Source organism: Anguilla rostrata, chromosome 1, assembly GCF_018555375.3.
Source record: "Anguilla rostrata isolate EN2019 chromosome 1, ASM1855537v3, whole genome shotgun sequence".
Classification (NCBI taxonomy): domain Eukaryota; kingdom Metazoa; phylum Chordata; class Actinopteri; order Anguilliformes; family Anguillidae; genus Anguilla; species Anguilla rostrata.
The window spans coordinates 44,805,112-44,816,118 of record NC_057933.1 but is presented as its reverse complement, the minus strand read 5'-3'; the positions used below and the strand labels follow the sequence as shown (position 1 = coordinate 44,816,118).

At 46.3% G+C, this 11,007-nt stretch overlaps 1 protein-coding gene across 2 annotated transcripts in view; it reads left to right on the top strand.

Moving 5' to 3' along the window:
* Window positions 1–10,603, top strand: part of LOC135239810 (tyrosine-protein phosphatase non-receptor type 2-like) — an 18,297-nt gene extending 7,694 nt beyond the window's left edge. Inside the window, exons 5-10 of one of the 2 annotated variants that reach the window (XM_064308787.1) lie at window positions 452–589; window positions 936–1,145; window positions 1,535–1,696; window positions 2,184–2,392; window positions 3,178–3,276; window positions 9,248–10,603. In XM_064308787.1, the coding sequence (XP_064164857.1) occupies window positions 452–589; window positions 936–1,145; window positions 1,535–1,696; window positions 2,184–2,392; window positions 3,178–3,276; window positions 9,248–9,269 (840 nt within the window). In that variant the 3' untranslated portion in view covers window positions 9,270–10,603. Of the gene's footprint in view, window positions 1–451; window positions 590–935; window positions 1,146–1,534; window positions 1,697–2,183; window positions 2,393–3,177; window positions 6,263–9,247 lie in introns of those variants that run through there. The other variant, XM_064308779.1, reaches the window with a different exon arrangement.
* The last annotated feature ends 404 nt before the right edge of the window (window positions 10,604–11,007 follow it).

The window sequence follows — 11,007 nt, the reverse complement described above, 5'->3', positions numbered from 1 at the left end:
CAGCTCGCACTCGCTCTCCCCAGATTCACAGGAACACAGGAAATGACAGCTATCAGATGGACCTTCGGTTGTAATTGGTCATTCCGAATCGGGAAGCGTGAGAGAAGAATGAATCAGGGTCAGAAATTGTTTCAGGGAATGAAAAAGACACAAACCGGAACCGATTTAAGCAGCACCTCTACACAGACAATCTAACTGGCTCAGTATGCGCATCAGTAATGATAAAGGAATGATTTTCTTGCACTGGAAATGTTTCGGTCTTTCCTTTTCAGGAGTGAAGAGCGGTCATGCAATTTGTCCATTATTTTACGAGCGTGTTCCAGCTGGCCGACATTCAGTCAGACGTTTTGTGAAAGGTCATTTGTAACTGCAGCTTGACGAACTGGCTGGAGCCGTCTCCTGTGTTTGCGCGAGGGTTCATCCTTCCCCTTTGTTTTCCTCCGGCCCGCAGGAAAAGTGCGCGCAGTACTGGCCGACACAGGAAGAGCGGGAAACGTCCTTCAGGGACACGCACTTCGTCGTGACGCTGCTTTCGGAAGACGTCAAGTCCTACTACACGTCGCGGGTGCTGCGGCTGCACAACACCAGCGTGAGTGGTCTTCCCCTCGCGCGAACGTCCTGTTCCTTTAGCACCTGGGCCCAGCGTCTGGCAGCCATTTTATTTTTTCCTCCTTCGTCTGAAGGCAAAAATAAATAACTGAAAAAATGACGTAATGGCCGTGTTCCCATAAGCAGTACATCAAATTGGACCTACGGTTAGTTTAAACTCTCTTGAGAGGCCACCCATTTCATCAAAATTAGACCGGGGCTTTTATTTAATTATGCATCGATTGTGAGCTGGTGACCATGAGCAGAATCTAATTTTAGAGATGGAAATGACGAGCTCCGAGCCTTTGGCCCTTTCTGACCGGGCCCTGTGGCGTTGGTGTCCTCAGACAGGGGAGTCCAGAGAGATCTTTCACTTTCATTACACCACGTGGCCGGACTTCGGGGTCCCGGAGTCCCCCGCCTCCTTCCTCAACTTCCTGTACGAGGTGCGAGAGTCCGGCAGCCTGGCCACTGAGCACGGGCCTGCGGTGGTTCACTGCAGCGCCGGGATTGGTCGCTCGGGGACATTCTCACTGGTGGACTCCTGCCTTGTCCTGGTAAGCCCCGCCTCCTGTTCTGATTTATGGGATGACTCTTTAAGTTCTTGCCTTGTTTCAAGTTGGCTACTTGCAATAATGTATGTTTTTTTTTAATACTCCCTATTTAGAAAACATTCATGCAAATAAATTAGATCATAAATTGCATGTACACAAATCATTGTCGTTCATTAAGTTCAGACACGGCCTGAAAATGTGCACACGCTAAGCTCCAGACCACGCATGCAAACTGCTCCTCAAGGCTGTGCTGCGTTGAAGGCACGCCCTTATATGGGAAGTTGCATATGAAGTGGGTCTGGTTGATTCCAGGATGTCCAGGAGATACAGTAGAGTCGCTGCGTTTTTTTTCTACTGCTTGGTTAAATCCCTGATTGGTTAAATCCATTTAGATGGACAAGAGGAAAGACCCCTCCTCTGTGGACATTCAGAAGGTGCTGCTCGACATGAGGCAGTACCGCATGGGGCTGATCCAAACGCCGGACCAGCTCCGCTTCTCCTACATGGCTGTCATCGAGGGAGCCAAGTGCATCCTGGGAGATGACTCTGTCCAGGTACCGTTGTGGCGAGGGAGTGCTTTTGGGGAGAGGGGCTCACGTTAGCAGTCAGTTTCCGCTGGCGCTAATCGCAGGAAAGAAACTCAATGGAATTAATGACCGATTGTGGCATTGTGTCCGGATAGCAGAGGCTCCAGTCACGGTGGGCAAAATGGGATGACTGTTATGTGGTAGTGGAGCAGGCTGACTAGCCGAATGTCACTGGTTGTCAGAAGTGGAAAATCCAGGTTCAGAAAGTGAAAGTCCTCCCCAGTATTTTATTCCAATCGCCTGTATTTTCTCATTTGCCCAATTCTTTAGCCAGGAGGTAGAGCTAATAAGTGAGATCAGCTGGCTGAGTTCGTGGGTGGAAGAAACACGCGGCAGGACTTTTACTTTCTGACCGCTGGAAGTTCCACCCCCTGCTGGTTGTGCCTGAGAACTGCAGGCGCTCTGGGAGCAGGCAGGCGGTTAAGGCCGGTGGTGTTGCGTTTCCTGCGTACAGACACAATGGCAGAAGCTCTCCAGGGAGGACCGGGAGCCGGCCCTGGCCCTGCCCCCTCAGCCCCCCAAGAGGCCCACGGACAAGCTCAACGGGAACAGAGTGCCCCACGCCGCGCTGGACGCCGAGCTGGACGCCGAGCCCAACCACGAGAGGACGGCGGTGACGGGCGTGGCCGGGAAAGAGCAGGACTTCGACGAGGGCAAGGGAGGGTAAGTATCCTACCGACACCGCCGGGCCCTATACCAGGCTGTCAAACTCCAGTGTAGGGGGGCGACAGTGTCTGCGGCTTTTTCATGCGTTTCAACACAAGTGATTCATTCAAGTCATTGATTGGCTAAAGAGTCCACACACCTTGTTCTCAAGGCCTTAATTGGCTGATATCACAAGTACCTGCAGACAGTGCAGCCCTCCAGGATTGGAGTGTGACACCCCAGCACTGTACGCTAAGGATGGGCGGTATATTGAAACGGTAATTATAGAATGCAATGACAGTCGTAGCCACCATGTGGTGTATGGCCTTTCCTGTCTTTTTCTCTTTAAATATACCTGATGCTGTAGTAAGCAGCCACACAGCCTTCAGAGGCCATGTGAAATTCTTCTGGAACATCACCACTGTTTCCCATTGGGTGACCATAAGACAGCCAATCAGCAGCAAGGCCTCGTAGCTTCACGTGATCGACGGAAACACGTCACATGTTCGCATGGAAGCTGTAGACCTCGGTGCTGATTTGATCTCATCAAAATCCAACAGATATCAGTGGTTGTGCTTTTTTTTTCCCCCAAAGCTTTTCAAGCAGCCTCTTCAGTTTGGTTGCTTACTAACCGCTTAAGGCCTAATTAAAAAGGGAAAGATGAAAGGCAAGGCAAGGCACCACACGGTGGCCGCGACCGTTACCGCGTTCGATAATTATCTCGGCGGTGCATCGCCCGTTCCTATTGGACGCGGCGACAGCGCGATCTGACCGCGCGCCGCCTTTGCTCTTCCCCCCCGCAGCGTTCGGAAGCGCCACAGGGAGGAGAGGATCGCGGGCACGGCGCAGAAGATCCAGGAGATGAAGCAGAGACTGAGCGACTCGGAGAGGAGGAGAAAAAGGTGGCTGTACTGGAAACCCGTTCTCTTGCGTGCCGGGGCCGGCGCGCTGGTAGCCGTCGGATTGTACGTGTGCTGGAGAATCTTCTCCTCCCAGTAGAGCGGCTCCTGAGATTCTATCGCGCACAGACTGGGTTTTTCTTTCCTTTCATTTCTTCTACTTCCTCTTTTTTTTTCTTTTTCTACTTCTTTTTTTTTTTTTTCTTGCGCCGGTACCTGAACGATGGTGTGTTGTACGCGGTGCTGGCGGTGTGTGCATAATCAGAATGGGTTTTTCCTCGAGGTCTGGAGTCCAACAGCGCACTAGACGGAACCATGATTCAGTTTGAGGTTCCAAGTCTATAACATCTCAGGTTTTTTTTTTTGGGCGCAGGTTGCGGTGTCTCCCAAATGTTAACAGGCGTCAGGTGCCTGTGGTTTCATAGGCATCGTGGAGCTGAACTCTATGGTGTGGGGGGGTGGGGGGTGTGTTTTTATCCATGTCCCTAAAGCCCGTGCGGACGCAGAATGCCCTGATTCATCTTCAGTCCATGACTGGAGGCAGCGCTTGCGACGCTCGCAGCCTGCTGATTGGACAGCCGAGCGATTTCGCCGGTCATGCGATGTCGTGGCGAAGGCCGGCAGGTTGCTCCTGCTCCTGCTCCTGCTCGTGTCCGCTCCGGGCTTTCGATTTACCCGTCCCACGCAGAAGATGAAAAAGCGTGACCCGTAGATAAACGGCGTGGGGGGACTCTTACGGTGGGGGATCCTTTGTTCAGCGTTTCCTGGTCTGTTCCGTTTCCGGCGTCGTTGAATATATTTTTGTATGTTTTCTGAGATTACGATCAAGCCTCTGGTAGGCGCGTACATCCAAAACGCTCTTGACTTGATGAACGGGCGTTATTGTTGTACCGTTTGTACATGCTGGATGAGCTTAATATTCAATAAACCTGCCCTGTCCTCCGCTCCAGTTGTCCAGCCATTTAAGAAGTTCGAGTTCACATAGACCACAGGCCCTGGAGAGCCAGAGGGGATGCTGGGTTTTGTTGTCACTCTGCACTTAATTGGTTTCTTTGGTCTGCGTGGTTGTTGCATTTAAGGTGAAAACAAAAACCAGCAGTCACTGTGGCTCCACAGAACCAAGGTTGGCCACCCCTGATATACAGCAAGAGCTCCTTTGGCTGCGTTGTTTTATTTTGTTACTGATTAGTCTGCACTGGTGGTAACTCGGGTAGTACACTGGGACCAAAGGTATTTGGAATAAATACGAACATAAATAATAAATAATGGAGTAATATGGAATATATTAACTTGCTTTTCAATGGTAATGAAATTCGGTAAATTGGAATTGTAACATTAACTGGCAATGGGTGCTATTGCGCTAAGTCACTTAATTAAGGTATTGATTCATCCACGTCAGTGACTGCAGTCAGACCTGTAAATGGTTCTTCAATCCATTGATACCCAGTATAATGTAAAGCTGCAAATAAGAGATAAATCTCGCGCTTACATCTGAGGCAGAACAGTGGTGCAACTTTAATTTGCCCCGCCTTCACTTTAGAGTGTAAAGTGTTTTTTTTTGTTTTGTTTTTTTTTTGTTTTTGGTATTCCAGAAATGTTTTTACTGTTCTATTTCATTTCAATGCATAAGTATTATATTCAAGCACTTATAGCTGTTCTTCGCTGTTTGAGATGGAAACGGTGTTTCTGAATGTAGTCATCAGGAAAGCTCCCCTTATGTGTGTGCCTTCAAGAGAATATACTAAGTTGCTTCCATCATGACACCTAAACAGCGAGACATTCACTGGTTGTGTAGCCTGATAGGTTGTATGGTAGATCTCAGATCCTGATAGTGCTTTAGTATTACTGTAGAATGTATGTTGGTGTTGAGCTGTTCTGGAACCAGTTTTCATCCACCCTGACTAAACCAAAGGCTTTGATTATTGAGGCCAGCCACCTTGTTAGTCCAGGGGGCCAATGTAGAATTATAATGGTGAAGTTGGCCCCAGCCTGAATCATAAGCTTGGGGTGTGGGGGGGTGGGGGGCTGTTGTGTTTGTAATGACTGACTCGTAACCAACCTTGAGGCTATAATTTTTGTGTTTTTTTAATTTTTTAAAACTGCAATATTGGATCACTTCAGCTATGTAGTCCAGTCAGCAGGCCTCTGTCCATTGAGCTGAATGACACACAAAGCCAGCGGCGCCACTGCAGGAAGCTAACGGTGCCCTCCACGCGCGGTTCAGATTTGCGGTCGCGGTGTCGCGACCGTGCGAGGACTTTCTTCGCTGGCTGAGCGACGCGTTCGCGCCGACGCCGCGCCGGCCCGCTGCTGGCAGCGCCGGGAAGCGGCACCGACCGTAACGATCTAGAACCCAGGCTGACGTCACCCGTCACCCCGTTCCCCGTTCTGAGATTCTACATGTCATCAATTCAGCTGCGTTTCAATCAATCAATCAATCAGTTTTTATTTAAAGTGCAGAATCACCATGCATCATGGTCCCAATACGCTTTACTAATAATGCAGAACAGAGATGCATTAAAGAAAAAGCTTCACGCGCTTTCAGACGAAAGCGTGAAAAGGCGCGGCCGTGGCCGTTTGGATGTGCAGAGGGGTCTGTCTCTGCCTGGGGCTGGCTCTCCTTCCTTTGCAATAGTGCGTGATTGGGATTGGGACATCCTGTGAGAACGGGATGAAGGATGGTTCGCACGTCACATGTCAGATCTCACACGTGCGGCCTCTGCTGGGTCGCGCACACACACACACACACACACGCACATACACGAATGTGAGCCCTTTACTGCTGCTCTTAGCGAAACCTCTGATGAATGTGTCTAATGTTTTCCGTTCTTACTCCAGAGGGTAAAAAATAACTCAAATTCAGTTCATTGTTGGAATGCTAATAACGGAAGTATGAGATAGCGGAGTGAATTTGGAAATTGAGGGCTTTCATTTGGAAAATAAGAGTGGGCTTACCAACACAGTTTAAAAAAAACAAAAAAAAAAACAATGCTTTTGTGTCAGTGTGTGTTTTTTCTGTGTTCCTGGTAATGGAAAAATCTAAAATCAGTTCTTCCTTTTCAATTTATTCCTGAATAAATAGATATAATTAGTTTTGGAGATTCATTTCCTGTAGCCCTTTATACCAGCAATATTGGTTTATCCTTGACAGAAGTGTTTAGTGGTGGTGTGACACTCAAATAATCATCAGTTGAAAGTAAAGTCAAATTTCTAAGAAACATTTCTAGAACAAATAGAATTCCACTGACAAAATATTGGCAGAAAACTAGTGGAATCATTGCCTCGGTGGAAAGAGAATCTGATAATGATCAAACAGGCTAGCTGCGAATATAAACGTTTCCAAAGAACTCCTTCCACATCCTTTTTTTAGCATTCATTGGAAGCAAGCGGCCAGTTCCCATCCCCTTGCTGATGCAGGCTTCCCTGCAGTGCCCTGGAAACCTCGCAGTCGACCCACGCCGGATATGTTCTTCTATCCGTGTCTTTGTTCACCGATCGTTAGTGTCTCTCATTCGGAATTCCCACTCTTCATGATTGTAAGCGCTCTTTGAAAGTTTAAGTTTGATGCTGGTATGCGGTCAGAGTAGCTCTGGGCAAAGGCCCAAGCCGTAAACATCACAAGTGGTCCAGGGGGGTATTTCACAAAGGCGGATTACCCAGTTGGCTTGGATAACTGAGATAAGTAAATCCTGGAACAGCTCCTTTTTAATTCAGTCCATGATCCAGATTTGGGAGTGTTTCCAGGTTTTACTCGGTGCAGTTATCCAGCTAACTCAGTAATTCTGCTTTGTGAAACAGGGCCCAGAGCTGCCAGTGTGATTCGCAAATACAGTTTGGGACTACATGCTAGGACTGAAAGCTCTGCAGCTGGTCATCCCTTAAAGGCACCTTAGTGCACGAATGGACATCGTGAGCAGAAGTGTGGAGGTTTGGGCCTAGTCCTGGGAAAAGCCATACATCCATGTGAAGGCTGGTCCTGGAGAGCTGGAGGGTGTTTTGGTTTTTGTACTTGCCTTAAAATCATCAACCAATGTAAACCCACGAAACCATTTGAGGTGAGATTACTGTGCAATCAGCAACTTCAGTTGATCCATTGAATACTGAGTGAGAGGAAAGCCAGCATACCCTGTGGCAGTCCAGGACCAGGGTTGAGGATCCTGACGTAAGTGCGAGTCTGATTGAAATGGTACATTTGTTGCCTGGCCAGCAGGGAGCGACGCATGCTGTCCACTCCCAGGCACTGTGATGCTGCAGTCGTACTGGAAGATGGTTCCGGTGAACCCGTAGCTGGGCCGTTAGTTGTGCTCCTGTCATCGAGAGCCCGTCTGCATCTGGAAAGTCTGCGGACGCTGCCATCGGCAGCAGACGGCGGCAGCAACAGACTATGGGGCGAGAATCCACCAGAGCCTAATAAAGGCCACCCATAGATTGTTCATCGAATAGGTTTCGTTCATTTGGCACGGTCCATGCATCCAGCTTTGGGGGCGGTCCTTGGCTAACCCCACCCACCAATTGCACATCGGTGTCACGCTGCTGTGACGCTAGTGAGCCCAGCTGGTGCGCTACTCCTTTAGTCGCACGTTTTCTAATGGTGCACTTTAGAAAATTCTGTACTGTATTCGAAAGCCCACTAATGCGGTCAACCCCAGATCCTAGTGCTAACAAGCCCTACTTGTGATGCACTTGATACTATTTGGGAACAGCATTTGCTCCCCCCTCCACCCTTTTTTTTTTAGTGAAATTTCTTTGTCGACTGAATTATTGTGTCTGTGGTCATTCTCTTAGCGAAGAATTCTTAGCCGCCACCATTGGTGGGGGTCAGTGTACAGCATCGTGGGCGAGGCAAACGCGTCAATGCGAAGAGTTGGGTCCTTTGCCGAAGCGGCTGAGCCGCAGCGTGACGGTGTGTGCAGTCGACCGCCTGGTGCTCCAATGGCTGCCGTGATGGCTCGCTGTGAAGGGCCTAGAAGACCTGCGTCGTGCCCTGCCTGTTTGAATTTTACAGGACAAAAGCATGACCTTGCTCTGTGTGTTCATATTTCTAGCTGTAACCCACAAACCCCCCCCGCCCCCCCCCCGAACAATGCCCTCCTTCCCAAAACCCCATAATTTTCTGTTTTGTAAGCTTGTTTTTGTATTTAATAAATGTGTTAGAAATAACAGCTTTGCCTGTGTCCTTCTTTCTGAGCTTCTGAACCTGAATGTTTGTCTTTTCATTTTTTAATCCATGTGTTAAGAGCTTTTGGCTTTGATTCATTGATTTTCTTGCAAAATAAAATCTTTTGGAAACACATGACCTCAACGGCCTTAATAGAAGAACGGAATTAAATTGGGACCCAGTGACAGAAAATATCATTTGATGTTAATCCAAGTATTCATCACTTTACCATTAGCTTAATGCTGAATAGTGACGACGACCACACAACGGCTTCAGAGTCTGGCGCACTTCATGCACCGTTCAGTGACCGTGAGCAAATCTCAATCGGCTCATCTTTGGGAGTTGAAACAGTACAGATCATGGAAACCTGCAGGAAGGAGGAAATGCTCAGTGACTATACAAGGTCATACGTGAAAATAATCCAGTGAGATTATAATAAAAATAAGAATCAAAAAGGCATATTTTTATGAGTGCTAAATCAGTCAAATGCTTTATTAATTTGTCCAAATTATAAAAAAGGTTTCTGCAAGTAGTCCATCTGCAAGTTCTAGCTTTAATGGAACTAGGAATCCTGGGTTGTTGACCTTTGACCCTCCTGCATTTCTGACTCAAAAGGCCAATGTCCTTCAGTCTCAGTTGGTGATGAACCACCCTTCCAATTGTCAGAGCTGTAGAGTGTCAGGGAATTGTAGTCTTTCCCTGACTGAAGGGTTGAGACTGTGTAGATTCTTGCCTGGTGTGTTAGCTTGTTGAGTCTTGGGGGGAGGCTGTGTACTGAATTAGTGTTCTCTATGTTTTGCATTGTGTGTGTGGCAGGCAGAGGTCGAGCGACAGCTAAACCTGCAGATGCTGAAAGTCTCTGCTGCTCTTTGCCTGGGCCACAAAAGCCACACCAGCAAGAATCAGCCGCCCAACACAGAGAGGCCTTCCTCACAGCCTCTCTAACCGCTTGCAGCACACATTTCCACTTCTTTGGATGAAGAACATTTTTTTAAATTGCCGGCATTGGATTGAAGCCATGTTCAAAATGTTTCTTTGTTTTGTGCTTATTCATTTTTATTTGTTCTCATTTCCCTTGTATTCCTAGAAAGAGCAGGAGGGAAAATAAGTAGGCTTTTTGGCATTTCCACTTTGTTATACTGAGAAAGTCTTTTTATAGTCTTTTTTTTTCCACAACAGAATTAAGTCAGTACTAGAGAACAAACTGCAACCTCTTTTATGAACTTGTTGAGTGAGAAAATGTCTTCTGTCTAATTCACCCACTATGTGCTGCTTTTTTAGAACACTATTTTAGTGGGCGGGGGTATTCCAAATGGCAGAAAATGTCATATACACTTGATAACATCTAAGCGTTGTTTATTGGCTGTCTCAAATCATATTTTAGTGATTGTCCAGTCATAAACCAGGTTAATGTAAAATTTTGTTTTGGTTACTATCCCAACAGCAGATTAACAGCAAAGTGTATTTAGTGGCTGCTCTATCAGATCGTTGGTTAGCAACACAGTGGAGGCAGTATGATCAACCAAGTATATCAGAGTGAAAATTCACATACAGTAAAGTCATTAAATTCAGTAAGATAATTGATTTCAAGGTAAAATTCAGATGCTACAAACATTTTGTGTTCTTGTGTTGCCTGAATGACTGAAACTGTCGGAATCTTTTAGTATTTTTGGACTATATAATTTTTTCATTATCCTGAAAAGTGTCAGTTAGCTAGTTAGAAAGACATTTGTTACAACATATTCCCTGGTCTTGGTTTTTTCCAAGCAAGTCTTTAACCATTGTGTATTTAATAAGCACTTAGCTTTTGTTTCTTACTTATCCTCATATTTTAAGCTACTTTAAAACATCACTGGGACCAAAACCACACTGGTCATGTTATTGAATGCCTAATAATAAACAAAAGTAAGCATTTCTGCTAGACAAAAAAAGTAGAAACATTTACAGATGGTTTGTGAAGTGAGTTGTATCAATGGAATCTTTTATCTGTGCTTAAAATGTTATTTAAAACATGCTGGAAACAGGCCTGCTTGTAATTAGGATTTGAATATACCCTAAGCATCTTGTCTATAATTGGTAAATTAGTATATATTCTTGAGATATTTAAAGTCTTGCAATTCATCTAATAATACAATGCCTTAATAAAACCAGTATAATTTTGTTTTCATAAAATTGCTTTCCTTTTGACATTTCTGAATTGGCTACCACTGTCTTGTGTTAAACTCACTGGACCTTCCAAGAGTATCACTGCAACATTGTGTTCTTTTATAAGGAAGTAATATTGCTTGAAAATACTTTGGCATGACAAATTATACCGCTAACTGGGCTGGCACTTCTCACAAACTCTTTCAACCTCCTTACGTGAGGTCAACGGAGCTGCAGTAAGGTTCAAAGTGGGTTTTACCTGGTGAGTCCAGATTCTAATGCTATTCCAGCCACAGCAGGATAAACAATTGTCACATTTGTAACCTGTTATTAAATTTTACCACAGAGGAATGCCTTTTCTCTGAATCGGTATTGATTCTCTGAGACACAGGGCACTCTGCTTATATTCCCTTGAAACCCCAAATTCATTT